At 41.3% G+C, this 16,405-nt stretch overlaps 1 protein-coding gene across 3 annotated transcripts in view; it reads right to left on the bottom strand.

Moving 5' to 3' along the window:
• Nucleotides 1-16,405, bottom strand: part of LOC112050664 (semaphorin-5B) — a 99,715-nt gene that overhangs the window by 15,204 nt on the left and 68,106 nt on the right. For all 3 annotated transcript variants that reach the window (XR_008251972.1, XM_024088972.2, XM_052888326.1), the window contains exons 4-18: nt 15,057-15,264; nt 12,586-12,740; nt 11,799-11,958; nt 9,527-9,726; nt 8,864-9,025; nt 8,066-8,363; nt 7,563-7,773; nt 6,931-7,086; nt 5,891-6,094; nt 4,565-4,804; nt 3,733-3,809; nt 3,301-3,520; nt 2,603-2,761; nt 1,219-1,365; nt 289-411 (exon numbers count right to left, since the gene is read on the bottom strand). Coding sequence is in view for 2 of the 3 variants with exons in the window: in XM_024088972.2 (XP_023944740.2) it covers nt 289-411; nt 1,219-1,365; nt 2,603-2,761; nt 3,301-3,520; nt 3,733-3,809; nt 4,565-4,804; nt 5,891-6,094; nt 6,931-7,086; nt 7,563-7,773; nt 8,066-8,363; nt 8,864-9,025; nt 9,527-9,726; nt 11,799-11,958; nt 12,586-12,740; nt 15,057-15,264 (2,720 nt within the window). In the remaining variant the exon portion in view is untranslated. The remainder of the gene's footprint in view (nt 1-288; nt 412-1,218; nt 1,366-2,602; nt 2,762-3,300; nt 3,521-3,732; nt 3,810-4,564; nt 4,805-5,890; nt 6,095-6,930; nt 7,087-7,562; nt 7,774-8,065; nt 8,364-8,863; nt 9,026-9,526; nt 9,727-11,798; nt 11,959-12,585; nt 12,741-15,056; nt 15,265-16,405) is intronic.

Below are 16,405 nucleotides of genomic sequence, written 5' to 3'. Positions count from 1 at the left end.
TTGATTGGTTAATTAAGTTGTCCTGACAAGTGTTGTGAATCATAGCCTTTGTTCGACATTAGTTTTCTTTTATTTGTAATCACTTTTTAGTCCTATTATACTACGTGTTAATCCAGAGTAAAATCCATTTCCACTCCAAATTTAAGCCAAATCGCTTCAGTAGTAGCGGCGTTAAAGAGTAACAAACAAACATACATCCAAACATCCATACAAACTTTTGCGTTTATAATATTAGTAGAATATGATAGTAGGAAGTAGGATCAAGTAAATAAATGAGGTATTTCTTACCCACAACAAAGGCAGCGACCACACAGCCGACAATGGCGCCGATGCTCAGCGACTCGTGGCCGGACATGGTCACGAACGACGCCATCTCCACGCTCTGACTGTACGCTGGCATCGCGTTCAGTTCTGCGACAAAGTTAACACGTAAATAGGCTAGTTGAAACTTTTTTTTAAATGGTCTTAAATAGTTCATTATCGTTCTACTAGATTTAAAAAATCACATTTTTTCGAGACGTGATTACAAGTACAAGAGATGGTCCATTTCAGGTCCACTCTTGTATCATTAAAATTTTAAAAATAGAAGGAGAAGAAGGATTTTATTAAAATTTACTAAAGTGAATAAATCTAACTAAATAAAAAGAAATAAATAAAATTAAAACCCAAGTTTTTGAGTTATATCAAGATGGCGCTCTTAAAGCAACTAAACATGACAATTGACAGCAAACGTCAAATCGATCACTGCATTGAAAACGTCATCAATTCGCCATTAATACATGTTGCATTTTTTGGGAGAGAATAAATTATTTCGAACCGACCATCTCCTTTTAATGACGTCACTATAACAAATCCCTTACAAACGGAGCATTTGCCAAGAATTTAGTTAACGATTAGTTTGAAGTTTACATCGTGACGTCACAAAATGGACGACAACGTTTTCGGTCTGTGGCACCTCTAACTTTTCAGTTCGTGTGCATCTAAAAACAAAAAATCACGTGTCTCAAACGGTGAAGGAAAAACATCGCGAGGAAACCTGCATACCAGAGAATGTTCTTAATTCTCTACGTGTGTGAAGTCTGCCAATTGGCATTGGGCCAGCGTGGTGGACTATTAGCCTAATCCCTTTAATTCTAAGAGGAGACTTAGAGCTCAGCAATGGGTTGAGGTTGAGGATGTTGATGATGATGAAGTTTTTTTGTTAGTGGCATAGCTTACCGTTGTCCATGTCGTCATCGGAGACGCATTTGGCGACTTGCAACTGCGGGCCGACGCACGCGCCGCTCTCGCAACTGCGGCGCCGCAGCCGCTCGCCCGCCTCGCACTCACCCCACTCGCCCCACGGACCCCACCCTGCTTCCGTCTCTGTAACAATTATAAGCATTAAGAAGCTTTCGCTTAACTGTTGGATCAAGAGTCGGATACAAAAGGCAGTGATTCTTGAGACGGCGCGTATTGTGAAGAGGTTCCTCACTCTGGAGCCCTGACCACCAGTTGCTTGGACACTCAAATGTTCCGCAGCGGAAGGGTGAATTTTTTTTATAAATTTTTAATAATGTTTTGTATTTTATACTTATATTGTTAAAAATTAAAAAAAGAAGTAATAAATAAATGAGAGTAAATAAGCATTTATTATACACAAAACTCATAATGGGGATGACTAATATTTTGACGGCCTCCGTGGCGCAGTGGTATGCGCGGTGGATTTACAAAACGGAGGTCCTGGGTTCGATCCCCGGCTGGGCAGATTGAGATTTTCTTAATTTGTCCAGGTCTGGCTGGTGGGAGGCTTCGGCCGTGGCTAGTTACCACCCTACCGGCAAAGACGTACCGCCAAGCGATTTAGCGTTCCGGTATGATGCCGTGTAGAAACCGAAAGGGGTGTGGATTTTCATCCTCCTCCTAACAAGTTAGCCCGCTTCCATCTTAGACTGCATCATCACTTACCATCAGGTAAGATTGTAGTCAAGGGCTAACTTGTAAAAAAATAAAAAAAAAGACTAGGTTTGAATACATTCATTTTTATGATACATTCGGGTCAATGTTAAATAAGGTCAATGTTAATTAATTTATACATAAAAAGCAAAGATTGTCTGGATATATGCAAAATAAATAAGATTATAAAATTTCAAATCTATTAAAATCTTTTATCGTAATTAGATGAAAATTCATACAGTTTTAGCTTCCTTACATTAAATGTGACATTTTTTAATAAGTGAACTATAAACATAAACGCTCAAACAAAGATATTAGTAATTTAGTTTAAACGCCCATACAAACCTAACGATCAATAAATTCCTACGACGTCATTAATTCGTAATATTTTGTATGGGGCATTTTGTCAGGGATCCGCGGCAGCGCCGCAAATCTGCCTTTAAATCCCTGTAGCTCCGAAAGTAATGATCCCACATACTCTGTTACTTTTACAAAATTGCTTTACTATTAGCACACTCTTAATATATATACAATTTAAAAAACTGTCATCATCCCTATTGCATCGCTGGGGCCAATGACATAACTATATTAAATCAAAAATCAAAATCGAACTTCATTTATTTCAAGTAGGTATATTATAAAGTTTAAGTAACTAAAAATAATTTACCTGCACAAGTGTTGACGCAGATCCGCCTCTCAAGCGCCGCACCCGCGTCGGCGCAGCCCTCCGGCGAGAGACACATACGAGTGCGGGTTCGATGCCCGGTGGACGCATCGTCGCAGCCGCCGCTGCATTCGCTCCACTCGCTCCAACACGCCCATTCACCTGATCAACAAACACGGTTACAATATATTTATTATCGTTATACTCATTTCTGTCAGCAAAAGCAAGTCACGTCCTAGGGAGCTATGCTGACCCCCTCCACACGCGGCGGAACACGCCCCCCATGGCCCCCAGAAGTCCCATGCTGCATAATATTCCTAAATGTTTACTCACCAACACACACGTGCGTATTGCAGGCATGTGTTAGATATCTGTCAAAGACGCCTTTAACCCTACACACATCGTTCACAAATGCGTGACTCCACTCAAGGTCATTCTCTGCCACTGAGGGTTTATTGGTAACATTCTTAGTGGGAATTGTTACACCTGGCAGACTTTCATTCAATAATTGCGTTTTGCAGATAACCGCTTCTGATGTGAAACCCCTTGACACGCCACTTAATATCGCCAGTTTCCTCGCACGGAGGTCTTCGACAACGACGCGTTTGGGCTAGCTGACCCCTCCAAACGCAGCCAAACACGCCTTCTATGGCCCCCAGGGCATGCAACATATTCTAGGATTATACATACTGTTTACTCACCAACACACGCGTGTGTATTGCACGCACGCAACATATCCGCAGGCCCCTCGCACGGAGGCCTTCGACATCGCCGCGTGCGGGCTTGTTGACCCCCGCCACATGCGGCTGAACACGCCCCCCACGGCCCCCAGGGGTCCCACGCCGCGTCCTCCTCGGGGGGTGTGCTGCTGCATGTCCCGCGCGCATTGCAGTACCTTTCTTCCTCCCGAGCCAGTGATATCTGTGAATGATGTTCTTAAATAACAATTATACTCAACAATAGCCTGTAAATAAGCGTTAATTTTTTCCAAATGATGACATTTTTCAGATAGTTAAATGAAAAATGAATAGGTCTAATTGAAGTGCGCTTGTCAAGAAACTACCTACCTATTTAATAAGGGTTAATTAGATCGATTCTACAAAATTTGTCAATGTCTTTACTATTCCACTTACCCTAATTTGTTCTGGTGTTTGCGCTTTACATAAAAATTTGAATCTCCTTTCCATGTAACTTCCATCTGAAGTGTTACCTGTAAAGAGAAAAATAAAATTAAGGTTTACATTATTATCATCTTATAATATTAATAGCTATAGTTAGAGTGCAGGATTCAACATGGTCCAACCATGTCCCTCCAAATCCCAAATCCCTCCCCCCCCTTGGAGAATTGTTGTACCCACTTCTACTAATTTAAGTGCAAAGAGGTGCTCATATTTAAAAATATAGCTCATAAAAAACTAGCGGACGCCCGCGACTTCGTCCGCGTAGAATACAGTTTTTCGAAAATCCCACGGGAACCGTGGATTTTTCCGGGATTTATATATTAAAATCTATTTTCATTCCAAATTTCTGCCAAATCGCTTCAGTAGCGGCAACGTAAAAGAGGAACAAACATACTTACACACACACAAACTTCCGCCTTTATAATATTAGTGTGATATATTTATATATAGATACCACAATAGTTTTACAGTTAAATGGGTTAGACTGAAATCAAAGGAGTCTTGCCCCTCCCGCCACCCCGCCTCTAACTAACGCAAGGGAGGACTCCTACTGTCTACGGGAGAAATATATATCAACTAGCTGATGCCGCGCGATTTCACCCGCGTGGTTCCCGTTCCCGTAGGAATACAGGGATGATATAAAGCCTATAGCCTTCCTCGATAAATGGGCTATCTAACACTGAAAGAATTTTTCAAATCAGACCAGTAGTTCTTGAGATTAGCGCGTTCAAACAAACAAACTCTTCAGCTTTATAATATTAGTATAGATGACATTGACACTCACTTGGTATCTGTACCCAGGGCGTCCACGCAGTAGCCTTCCTCATTTCGCAGGGCCTCAAGTCGCAGGGCTGTCGCTCGGAGCGCGCGCCGTCGCAGTCAGCGCCGCCGTGTTTAGGCGCAGGGCTGCCACACACCCGCCGCCGCTCCCGGACCCCCGCGCCCGCCCCGCAGCCAGTGCCGGCGCAGGGGGACCAGGCCCCCCATGGTGACCACCCACCATCTACTGGGGCTAATGCGGGATCTGCAATATAGAATTGTTTATTAATATATATAACTTAGTCATTAACTCGTAAAAAGTCTCAATAGTCAGTCGGAGAACTATGGCTGAGTTGGCTGAGTTTGTTGTGGGCTCTTCTCGGACAAAGGCGCGTTTGGAACCCTGGTAACTTTACTTTTAATTTTTCGACTATTATTACCACCATTAGATTAAATTAAATTATGACATAATCTTGACCTTTCAAAAGTCTTAAACTAAGCCTAATTGAAATAAATGAATTTTGACTTTCACTTGTACTTTATGCTCTGAGTATATGTGATGAAATCAAAAATGAAATCCACAAACCAAACCAAAGACCAAAGATAACCTTTAAAAAAATCTAAAGTGGCAATCTTAGACCATTTAAATAACAATACCTCCCTCGCTAACCGTTACCCCTCTGGCAAAGATCAAAAATCTATGATCTAACACGTTTATAAAAACTGTTGCTATAGAATCGATGTTTCATTGTTGTAATCGTTTTCGTCGTGTAAAGAGCTCCCTAAAAATGCCGGTTTAACCTTAATTTTATCAATCTTGTAATAAAAACAATTTATAAAAAGAATCGATTCTTTTGACGATACAGCCAACATCGATCAGTAATCGAATATTCTATTGTATTTAATCTGTGGATAGTCTAAGCAATGTGTTTGAAAAATACGCGTGTGTGTATTGCAAGTCAAATTTATAGTTGTGTGTAGTGTATGGGCATAGAATATTTTTAATGGTGTTAAATAGTTTCGATCTGTGAGTTTACCTCGTCCCCCTCAAAAAACGGTCGAGTCGGTTGATTTTGGCGTTTCAAGGTGTTGTAATCTCGTGCCGAATAGCGCACTTTAAGATTGATGGTAGACATTAGATCGATAGCAGGAAGCCGTTGAATGTAGGTGGCTTAACTCCTCAGCGTATTTACTCACGCTGTGCGAGCTCTGTGGGTTGCAGAGCCGCTGGATGCAGGCAGCTTGATACCATTGTGTTTGTAAGTCCATACCAAAGGAGTGTACGTCCATCGGCTGATAGTGATGATGATGATATTGATGGTGATGATGCTGATGATGATGAAGGTCTCACCGGGACAAGGCGGCAGGTTGGAGCAGTACAGGTCCTGCACGTCGAGGCCGACACACACGCGGCCGCCGAAGCGCGGCTCGGGCGAGGAGCACGAGCGCCGACGCGACTTGACGGCGATGCCGCACGACGCCGAGCACTCCGACCAGCCCGACCACGCCGACCAGCCGCCGTGCACCGTGCAGTTGCTCACCGCAGTGCGAGCTCCTGGCACAACAAATGTACATTTTGAGAGAGCCGCCACCCACCCCAACCAACAAGTGGTTGAGGCTTGCAGCTACATCCCCGATATCAACGCTGATTGTAAATCTAGACGCCCAAAAAACGTCCTTTACGATCCTGACGATGGCATAACGAACGACAATGCTTCCCAGGCAACACAAACACAAGCTACACAGCGTCTTCGCCGGCGAAGACGAGGTACCCGATATCTGACTTTCCCGAACGGCCCTCTAAGCCGAGGTCCGATTTTTTTATTTGCCATTCAATCACAAAGTAAAATTGATACCAAATGTTTATTGTAACATACTACACTTGATGTAGGTTTTTTTGGGTTTGAGTGTGGGAATATTGAAATACTTCAACAATGAAAATGGCTCAATTTAAAATTTAATAAAATTTATATAGGCAGTTTTCTAGATGTTTTTTTTTTCGGGAAGCATCATATTATGTGAGATTGTGGATAATATTTTACTAAGTTTTGCTTTTACACGTAAGCTCCCGTTGTCCGGGGCCCCGTATCATTGACACGGCGAATACGGCGGTAGCTACGCCCCTGGCCAGCACTTATGAAGTCAAACTTATTTTAAGAAATAAAAAACAAAGCGCCATCTATGAGCCTCAGGCACAACAATGTACAAAAGGGATTGTTTCAAAGTTCTCTAAGAACGCCATCTACTGGTAGTTTAAAATAACAAACACTTTTTCAGTATGCCTGTAGATGGCAGCACGCATCTTAAAAGCCTCGACCGATTACACATTTCATGACGTATTCACCAACTTACTGCCCAAGTCAAACGTAGAGTTTTACTTCAAAAGATTACCTTGGCAATTCTGTCCGCCATTGGCCGGTTTTGGGTTATCACAGCGGCGCGAGCGGCACATGCACATATCAGGCTTCTCATCACCGAATGCTAACTGCGGCGTGCCATGCTGCATGCATGGCTCCCACTCCGACCAGGACGACCAGCCGCCATCCACTGCAAAAAACCAAAAACTACTTTATAGCTGCCAACTTCATAATTTCATAATACTGTGTTGCCACATACACCACAAGTTGGTTGGCTACGTTTTTAGTGTTGTCATCATCGACGGATACTTCAAAGTTAACCAGTGTGGATGCTAAAATTTTCCTGCTTAATTCCTCCGTGGTGAGAACCGAATACAAGAACTCTGGTAAACTAACGTCAGTTTAGCGAATACCGACCAGACATACTGGTAAAGTCGCCTGTAGCTACACTCGGTCGTTGAAGGCCACAGTTAAAATTTACATAGACCATAAAGCATTTTTGCATATATCATAAAGAACGCTCGTAACGCGGTATGACGTTTGAAGATGTTTTTGTAAATCGGTTAAAATATGACTATAATAAAGCAATAGGCAAAGTAACCGCCTGAGCTTTAAGCAGACTTTAGTATCGGGTGCATCTTCCACTGCCCAGTCTAAGACACTCACCGAGCGTGCTGACAGTAGGACAGCTGGCTGTAGACTGAATGAAGTAAGACTCGTGTATATGCGCAGACGCGCGCACGCATAGCTCGCGCGCGTCGTCCCACCCGCAGTGGGGGTCAACCGCGCCCACGCAGCTCGATCGACTCTTGTATCGGGAGCACCTTTCACTGCCCAGTCTTAAGACGCCCTTATCGCTGCCTATGTAGATGGACATCTGTTGATAACGATACAAAACTTATTAACACATGCACATTAAGCCACGGTTCCGATTCCTTACATAATCAAATATTTCTATGCCCGCCAACCCACATTGAAGCAGCATGGTGCGTTTACTTTGTAAAGTCCAATCTCTCATAGGCACAAAAACAAGGCACAAAAGACGCCTTCTAGAAGGAGGTACACAATGATAACAAAAACATTTTGATGTTTTTATATATTAAAAGTGTTTAAAAACCAGTCTTGAAACGCAGCAAAATTACATTAACAATGCTACAATAAATACTTACGGTATCTTTCACAAACTGCATCGTATGTATATTAAATATTTCCTTCCCATCATTTAGCTTCCAAGTTTCAACGACACAGGCGCCTTCGTACCTCGGCAGCACTGCCAACTTCATGATTTCATTGTTCTGTGTTGCCACAAACACCACAAGTTGGTTGGCGACGTTTTTAGTGTTGGCAACATCGACGGTAACGTGGGTGAAGCGTTTTAACGTGGCCTTGTATACTGGTTCGCCCGAAACGGGTTGTATTGATTCATACATTAAATAGTAATTGTGGTATTCTATGGTTTGATGAGATCTGAAAGGAATAAAATCTATATTTAGTATTGGGTATTGGAAACTATCAATCATGTTTCACAAACTTGCTTGTCAAACTTGACTTTTCAATAGACAATGTCTGATAAACGCTTCAAACAAAGCCGCAAATTATCAAATGGACGAACATTTAATTTGACTATGAATTTAAGCATTTACAAGGCACTTAAATAGCAATGCTCAGTCTAAGGAATAATACCGCCACAGCTCATTGACTAAAGTAAAACGTCTTTCAAAAATAAAAAAAAAACAAAACGCCATTTATGTGACATAACTGCAAAGCATCAGTTTCTTTAAGCGTACAAAAAGGGATTGTTTCAAAGTTCTTTAAAAACGCCATCTACTGGTAGTTTAAAATAACAAACACTGTTTCAATATGCCTTTAGATGGCATCATGCATCTTAAAAGACTCGCTCGTTTGCACTTCAATCATATGTTTTTTTTTAAATTCCAAATCTAATTATTCTGCGAAAGAGTACCAACCTAGCATCACTGCTGCATTTAAAGTGCTCCCTCGCTTGCCGTGAAGGAGACCTGGGCTCCCACGTGGACAGCCGCGACTCCTGCACTTTGTACGGACCTTCGAACGCCATGTGGATGTCGGACATGTTGTAGATGCACACTGCGCTGCCGGCTATGCTGTTACTATAAAAAATATTATATATTAAAATTGTCATCCTAACCGATTGTAGATGTAGACGCCCGAAAAGGTCCTTTACGATCCTATCGATGACATAGCGACCGACAACGCTTCCCAGGCAATACAAACTCAAACTAAACAGTGCCTTCGCCGGCGAAGACGAAGTGCCCGAGACTTGACGTCACCCGTTTTTTTGACTCACGATCTCGGGGGCGCCTGGACTGATACACTCAGTCCAAAATACTCTTCCTGGAGTCTCAGAGGAGAGATCTTGAGAAAGTCGTTCCGCACATATTTTCTGCTTCTGCCTTCGGGCTTCATCAGTCGGGCGCGCGAGGCAGAGGGAAGAACTGCGTGGGTATGAAGTCGAGCGCGGGGCATCGCTATCCCCCGCCCGTCCCGCGCGGACAATCGGAAGTGTTACGAACGAATTTGCCAAGCTATAGTCCTTGACTATCTGAATGTGCCATTCAAGTTTTTCACTTTGCAATGAATGTATCACTCACGTGGGAGTCGTAAAGACGGCGACCAGTATCTTCTCCTGCGCCAGATACTCGACGCTCTGCACTTCGTCGTAGTAGAAGGGAAACTCGCCGGGTACGGCGCACTTGAGGCGCGCCTTGAGGAAGGTGCTCCAGTTGTCTTTCATCACAAGATGTCCGCCTGAGTCGTTCTTACATACGCGTGCTATACGCGAGTATATTGTCTACAAAAAAAAAAAAAACATTAAACTGCTAAAAGGATCTAATCTTTTCTCATTAATGAAAAGAAATTGAATTAATGTACTCGGGACTAATTACATAAGGGGGGGACGAATATCTTAGCATTCCATGGATTCACTGTGCGGATGCCGGGTCCATCGCGTGGTAGAGAGAAGAACTCCGAGCAGAGTCCTGAACTTGTGACTACAGGATGTAGGGTTAAGGAATTCCTTAGTATCGCATTCAAATACACGAACAAAATTGTCTGTCATTTTGTGAGGAAAACCAGCTTTTAGTTCTTTAACCAACGAACACGATTACAACTATGAAACATCGATTCTTTAGCGATAGTTTTTATAATCGCATTAGATCGTTAATCATATACTTTGACAGAAAAGTAACGTCTAGCGTGTTAGGACCTTATGTAATTAATCTGAGTTTGTTATTCAATCATGGCAGAACGGCTAAACGGATCGGGATGTATCATCATCATCAGCCGATGGACGTCCACTGCTGGACATAGGTCTCTTACATTGACTTGCAAAAACCACGGTCTCGAGCCGCCAGCATCCAGCGGCTCCCTGCAACCCGCTTGATACAGTCCACTCAGTGGGGGGTCGACCGACACTACGCTTTCTGGTCGCCATTGGGGCCCCCCAACGTCCATCGGCTCTTTTCTCATTTTTTTTTCTTTTAAATGCAAAATTTTGTAAATTGTTTGCTATCTACAAAGCTTTCTAATAATCAATATACATAATTATAATTTGTAAAAGATCACAAACAAATCACAATATTGCTTACATAACACTCGCAAATTCACATGAGTTGCTAAAAAACTGGTCATAAAAAAACTGGAATTAGAGTTTGAAAACATTAGCGATAATATTGCGTATTGCGTAATATGAAGGTCAGGGAGAAATGCCTTTCTCTATTTCCCACGGATTTATTAGCACATGTATCGGTACGGCGTGTGAAAAAGAAAACTATTCAACCTACCCACATCTACATATTTAATTATTGTATCGATTCACTAGAGATTCAAGCTAAAGTGTTTTTTAGTTAGCATGGGTAGGTAAGGTGACAGTTGCCGTATTACGTCCTTAAAACATACTATTTTTTTTATTCTCTACAAGTTAGCCCAAGATTAGTTAGATGCAATCTAAGATGGAAGCGGGCTAACTTGTTAGGAGTAGGATGAAAATCCACACCCCCTTTCGGTTTCTACACGACATCGTACCGCAACGCTAAATCGCTTGGCGGTTAGTCTTTTGCCGGTAGGTAACTAATCACGGCTGAAGCTTCCCACCAGCCAGACCTGGACCATTGAAGAGCGCGCAGCGCGTCGGTACGATATGGATAAAATTCGAAAGGCAAACGAGACGGCGAATTATGACTTTCACGTGAGTGAAAAGCACGGAGCGATTGACGCGCGACGCAAATTTCATGACGTGAGCGCCAAAACCATTTTTACCTAATTGCAAGTAAATTAAACAACATAACGAAACATACATAAAAAAAACATACCGAACATAGAACCTCCTCCTTTTTGGAAGTCGGTTAAAAACAAAATGGCCATGTTTAAGATATACACCTAATTTCCTATACAAAACAAAAATTTAAGAAAATAAGTTTGCTTTTCCTGAGATTGAAAGCAAAATGTGAGCAAACTTGTATTTTTCAAAAAATAAACTATCGAGAAAAGTTTTACAAATTGTGTATTTTGTATAATCATAACGAAGTTAAAACTTTGAAATATTATTTACCCAAACATCAGGCTCCTAACTTTTCCAGAATCTGAGACCCAGAATCATTTGTAACCACCAAATTACATATTGCACACTCTTAAGAAAACCTCAATCGGTCCACTACTGCGCCACGGAGGCCGTCAAAATTATCGCGAAACGCGGCCAATTTTGGTGGTTTATTTGGGATTTCCTTTATTTCGGTGATGGAAACCTGCCCAAGAGAATAGAGGAAATACTCGTACGATTCGCATCAGCACCAATTATATAACCCACAGTCCCACTTAATTTGCCCGCTTTTATATCGATAATAATAAAATCTACATTTAACTAACCTTTCCACAGTTCATATACTCTACGGCGATCTCCCTGAAAACGAAGTAGATGTAATGTTCGTCTTCAAAACTGCCCACAAATTGCGGTTCATTCAACCAGTTGAAGTCGTACTGCGTCGTGCGAAGCATTCCCAGGTCTCGCGGCGACGCTCCTCGACTCCTGAAAACATACAGAAATATACTTTCTACTACTGAATATAATAGGCGATGATTTACGGAAGCTCATGAATGAATGCACCCAGTACCTCAAACATAGAGCCGTGATAGACCAGTCGATATGACCTCTGCCTTCGATTTCGGAGGGTGTGGGTTCGAATCCGGTCCGGAGCATGCACCTCCAACTTTTCAGTTGTGTGCATTTTAAGAATTTAAATATCACGTGTCTCAAACGGTGAAGGAAAAACATCGTGAGGAAACCTGCATACCAGAGAATTTTCTCAATTCTCTGCGTCTGTGAAGTCTGCTAGTAGTAGACTATTTGCCTAACCCCTCCCATTCTGAGAGGAGACTCGAGTTCAGCAGTGAGCCAAATATGGGTTGACAATGATGATAATGATGATGAAATCATCACGGCACGGCACGGCACTATCATTTGTGGCCAGTCCCTTCTACTTATTACACACGTTTTGTATGTATGTATCAACATCATCATCATATCAGCCGATGGACGTCCACTAAGGCCTTTTGTAGGGACTTCCAAACATCACGATCCTGAGCCGCCTGCACCCAGCGAATCCCTGCGACTCGCTTGATGTCAGTCCAGTAAATATGTATTGTAGCTTCTAACCTGCAAATAGCAGTGTCCAAGCTGGTGAAATCCGTCGGAGTGCCAGCGTAGTATTCGCCGCTGCTCGCAAATATGGCCGTCACGTTTGAGTGCGGGTTGTGTGGACAATTGGGGACCCCTGGCACCCATTCCGACACCAGGCTTAGGGTCTCGATCTGTTTATAAAAAAAAAAAAAATTATAATATACAGAGTGCTGGAGAGTATTTCCCATAACTCTCATATTCCGTACCTATTAATTAAAAATGTTCAGTGTTCCAAAATTAATATTTTCGACCTAAATAATATTTCTTTTGTAAATAGATTTTAAAATGTGTCACATCCTTATAATTAAGACGTAGCCAAACTTTACGTATTTTAAAAAGCAGATAGATAAAAATTAAATTTACGGAAATGTGCATGCCGTGTCTACCTTCATTTGATTGTGCAGAGGCTTGTGTTTGTGTTTTTTTTTTATATTGTAGTTGTGTAAATGCTGCAATAGTCACTGGTGGATCAAATAAATAAATAAATAAAGGCGTGTGTTACATGGATAGTCGGAATTATTTGAATTACTTTGTATGAAAACATTTTAAATTAAAAATATTAGTTAAGCAGTTCGGCTCCTGTAAGTTAACTTGTCAACACCTTGAAGTTATGGAAAATACTCCCGAACATACTGTATTAGTGGACGCCCTGCAGGGACTTGCGCTTGACTACAATCATGCCTTATGGAAAGCAATGTAAGGTCTAAGATTAAGCGCGCTTGCCTAGAAGGTGCCTATTCACTTTTGCCTTAAGGGATAAAATATAGCCCATGTTAATTGTTGACAATATAACATTCCACTGGTGTAATAACTTTTAGATTCGGCAAAGTGGTTTTGCCGTGAAAACGTTATAAACAAACTCTTTTCTATTTAATAATCTTCATTATGTATCTTGGAGTATCTTCAGGAGTCAAACCTACCTACAAACGAACAAGTGTGTATAAACGCGCACTTTAATTAATATGTTTCACTTTTAAACGTTTTTAATTATTTGTCGAAATGGCGGCAGTTCCTTCGCCGATAAATTATCCGTGTCCTGAATTCTTTGAGACACTTGTTGTTTAATTAAGGTTAATTAACTGGTCACACTAATTGTCTGTACGTAACGTAGCCAATTTTCCCGATCGAACTTCTGTATTAATTATGTTAAAAGGTAATGTTTAATGTCAGATAATAGCTAATACCCAACGGACCTTTCCAAAAGCAGGTCAAGTTAAGTATCCTAGTTATAGTTGAATCTATACTAATATTATAAAGCTGAAGAGTTTGTTTGTTTGTTTGATTGAACGCGCTAATCTCAGGAACTACTGGTCCGATTTGATTCCGAAAAATTCTTTAAGTGTTAGATAGCCCATTTATCGAGGTAGGCTATATATTACTATATATACTAGATATAGCTAGATACAGATAGTCCTAGATATAGTTGAATAGAGGATATTTTCTATTCTACAGAGTAATAATACTAATAATTATAATTGATTTGTTAAACGAATTTTTTGTGGTTATTATTATAGTTGCCATAAGATTTGAGTATTTTTTTTTCAATAAATTTATTATTAAATGTATTGTAATTCAAATAAAAGCGAGTTAAAAGTTCCCATCACACCTCTCTCTGACTGCAAATAGAACTGAAGGCATTAATCCCGCATGCAAAGAGATTGTGGCCGTAAGCAAGCAGGACTTTCATGTAGTTGTTACAGTCCTCTTTTGTCTGTAGGCCTAAATAGCGGCGAAATGTATTTTTTTTTTTTATTCTTTACAAGTTAGCCCTTGACTACAATCTCACCTGATGGTAAGTGATGATGCAGTCTCAGATGGAAGCGGGCTAACTTGTTAGGAGGAGGATGAAAATCCACACCCCTTTCGGTTTCTACACGGCATCGTACCGGAACGCTAAATCGCTTGGCGGTACGTCTTTGCCGGTAAGGTGGTAACTAGCCACGGCCGAAGCCTCCCACCAGCCAGACCTGGACAAATTAAGAAAATCTCAATCTGCCCAGCCGGGGATCGAACCCAGGACCTCCGTAAATCCACCGCGCATACCACTGCGCCACGGAGGCTGTCAAAAATTTGAAATGCCTACAATGACAGCAGAAAACATTATATATAAATCAGTTACAAAATTCTTGGACTACTTCAGCCATCTTTCCAGGCATTTACAGCACTGAGTCCGGTTAAAACAAAAAGTAAAAGATTAAACTACACTTAAATACAAGAAAATTTACCAAAAATTTACAATAATAAGAAAATAATTAAAATGTCATAATCAAAAAATTTACAATATTAATTATAAATGTCAAAATCAAGTAGGTATGTCATCGAAAAAATCCCTCTCTTTCACTGCGACAGTAAGTCTCTTTCTCTTCACGAGATATCTCGTTGCGCGTATCTTAAGCCTAATCACACTGTAACTGAAATAAAAGCTAATAAAAAAGTTGCCATCACACCTCTCTCCAGCTGCAAATGGGACTGAACGCGTTAGTTCCGCACGCGAAGAGCTTGTGCCCGTAAGCGAGCAGGACTTTGATGTAGTTGTGACAGTCCTCTTCAGTCTGGCCTTTGTCTTGGCATAGCTTGGCCTTTTCCGGTGGAGCAGGCCAGTCCGCGCGTTCTAACTGCCGGAGGCCTCGGAGTGAGAGACGATAGAGGGTGTCCCTGAAAACAAAGGACTCTTTATAACTTATGATATAAGTAGGAAGGATCTGAAGTCTGAGATGGATATGACGTCGCTCGATCTCGTGTTGGCTCGTGCCGACGCTAGGTGGCGCGACTTGTTTCCGTAAAGAGTAGGGAGTTAGAGAGGGGTAGCGTGCGGTTGGCGGGAACGACTTGCGATATAAGGCGCTCGTCGTACGGTCGGCTTCAGTATATGCTCGTGACGTTCGAGCCGTCCACATTACTTGATGTGTAATTCTTTATGGGTTACTTGGGATAGACGGGGAGAGTGACTTGAGTGAAAAAGAGGAGTGTTTGTTAACTGTCAAAGGATCTTTAACACACAGTATTCACAAGTGCGTGACTCCACTCAAGGTCATTCTCTGCCATTCTAGGGTCTTATTTTGGTTAGAGTTTGATTTGTTAATCAAGTTGTCCTGATAAATATTGTGAATCATAACTGTTGTTCAACGTTGGTTTTCTTATATTTTAAATCCACTTTAGGAGCTTCTGCTAAAAGTACATACTTAACATTGTTTATAAGGAAAATGTCTATTTAATTCACAGAGTTTAAAGCGCTTAATTTATATTCGTCATTTATTTCAATGATTAATTTTTTTGGCATGACATTTGTTACAAAGAATCTCAATTTCGTATAATATGTCAACTAGCATACGTTAAAGATATTGAATAAGCCTGCTGTACCTACCTACATAACAAGAATAAAGACATATTATTGTCGACCAATAGCGGCATATCCCGAAAATATCGCTCTCTTGTTCGTCCCATCGCAAACATTCGACAATATTATGTCACTAGATAAGATATCTCGTGGCGCGCTGCCTAATTAACACAATTAACAGCTCATAACACAAGCTACGCCTATTTTGGGACTAGGTTGCGCTATGTGTGTTTTTTGTATAGGAAGTATGTGGAAAAATGCTGAGTTGGGACCTTTTTCTAGATTATGCCACATATTGCATTCTTCTTTTATTGCCCCCCTGTTTGTGTGGTCAGTTCAACTATAGAATAATTTAGTATTTAATGACGTATTATGTGGCATTACCTAAAAATAAAGATCTTTCTTTCTTTCTTTATTTGTACTAAAATATTTATAACCGCAATCACCAGCCTTTCCTAT

The sequence above is a fragment of the Bicyclus anynana genome, chromosome 22 (genome assembly GCF_947172395.1).
Source record: "Bicyclus anynana chromosome 22, ilBicAnyn1.1, whole genome shotgun sequence".
In the NCBI taxonomy this organism is placed as follows: domain Eukaryota; kingdom Metazoa; phylum Arthropoda; class Insecta; order Lepidoptera; family Nymphalidae; genus Bicyclus; species Bicyclus anynana.
The sequence above is the reverse complement of the archived record's forward strand: the minus strand, read 5'-3'. Positions and strand labels throughout refer to the sequence as shown.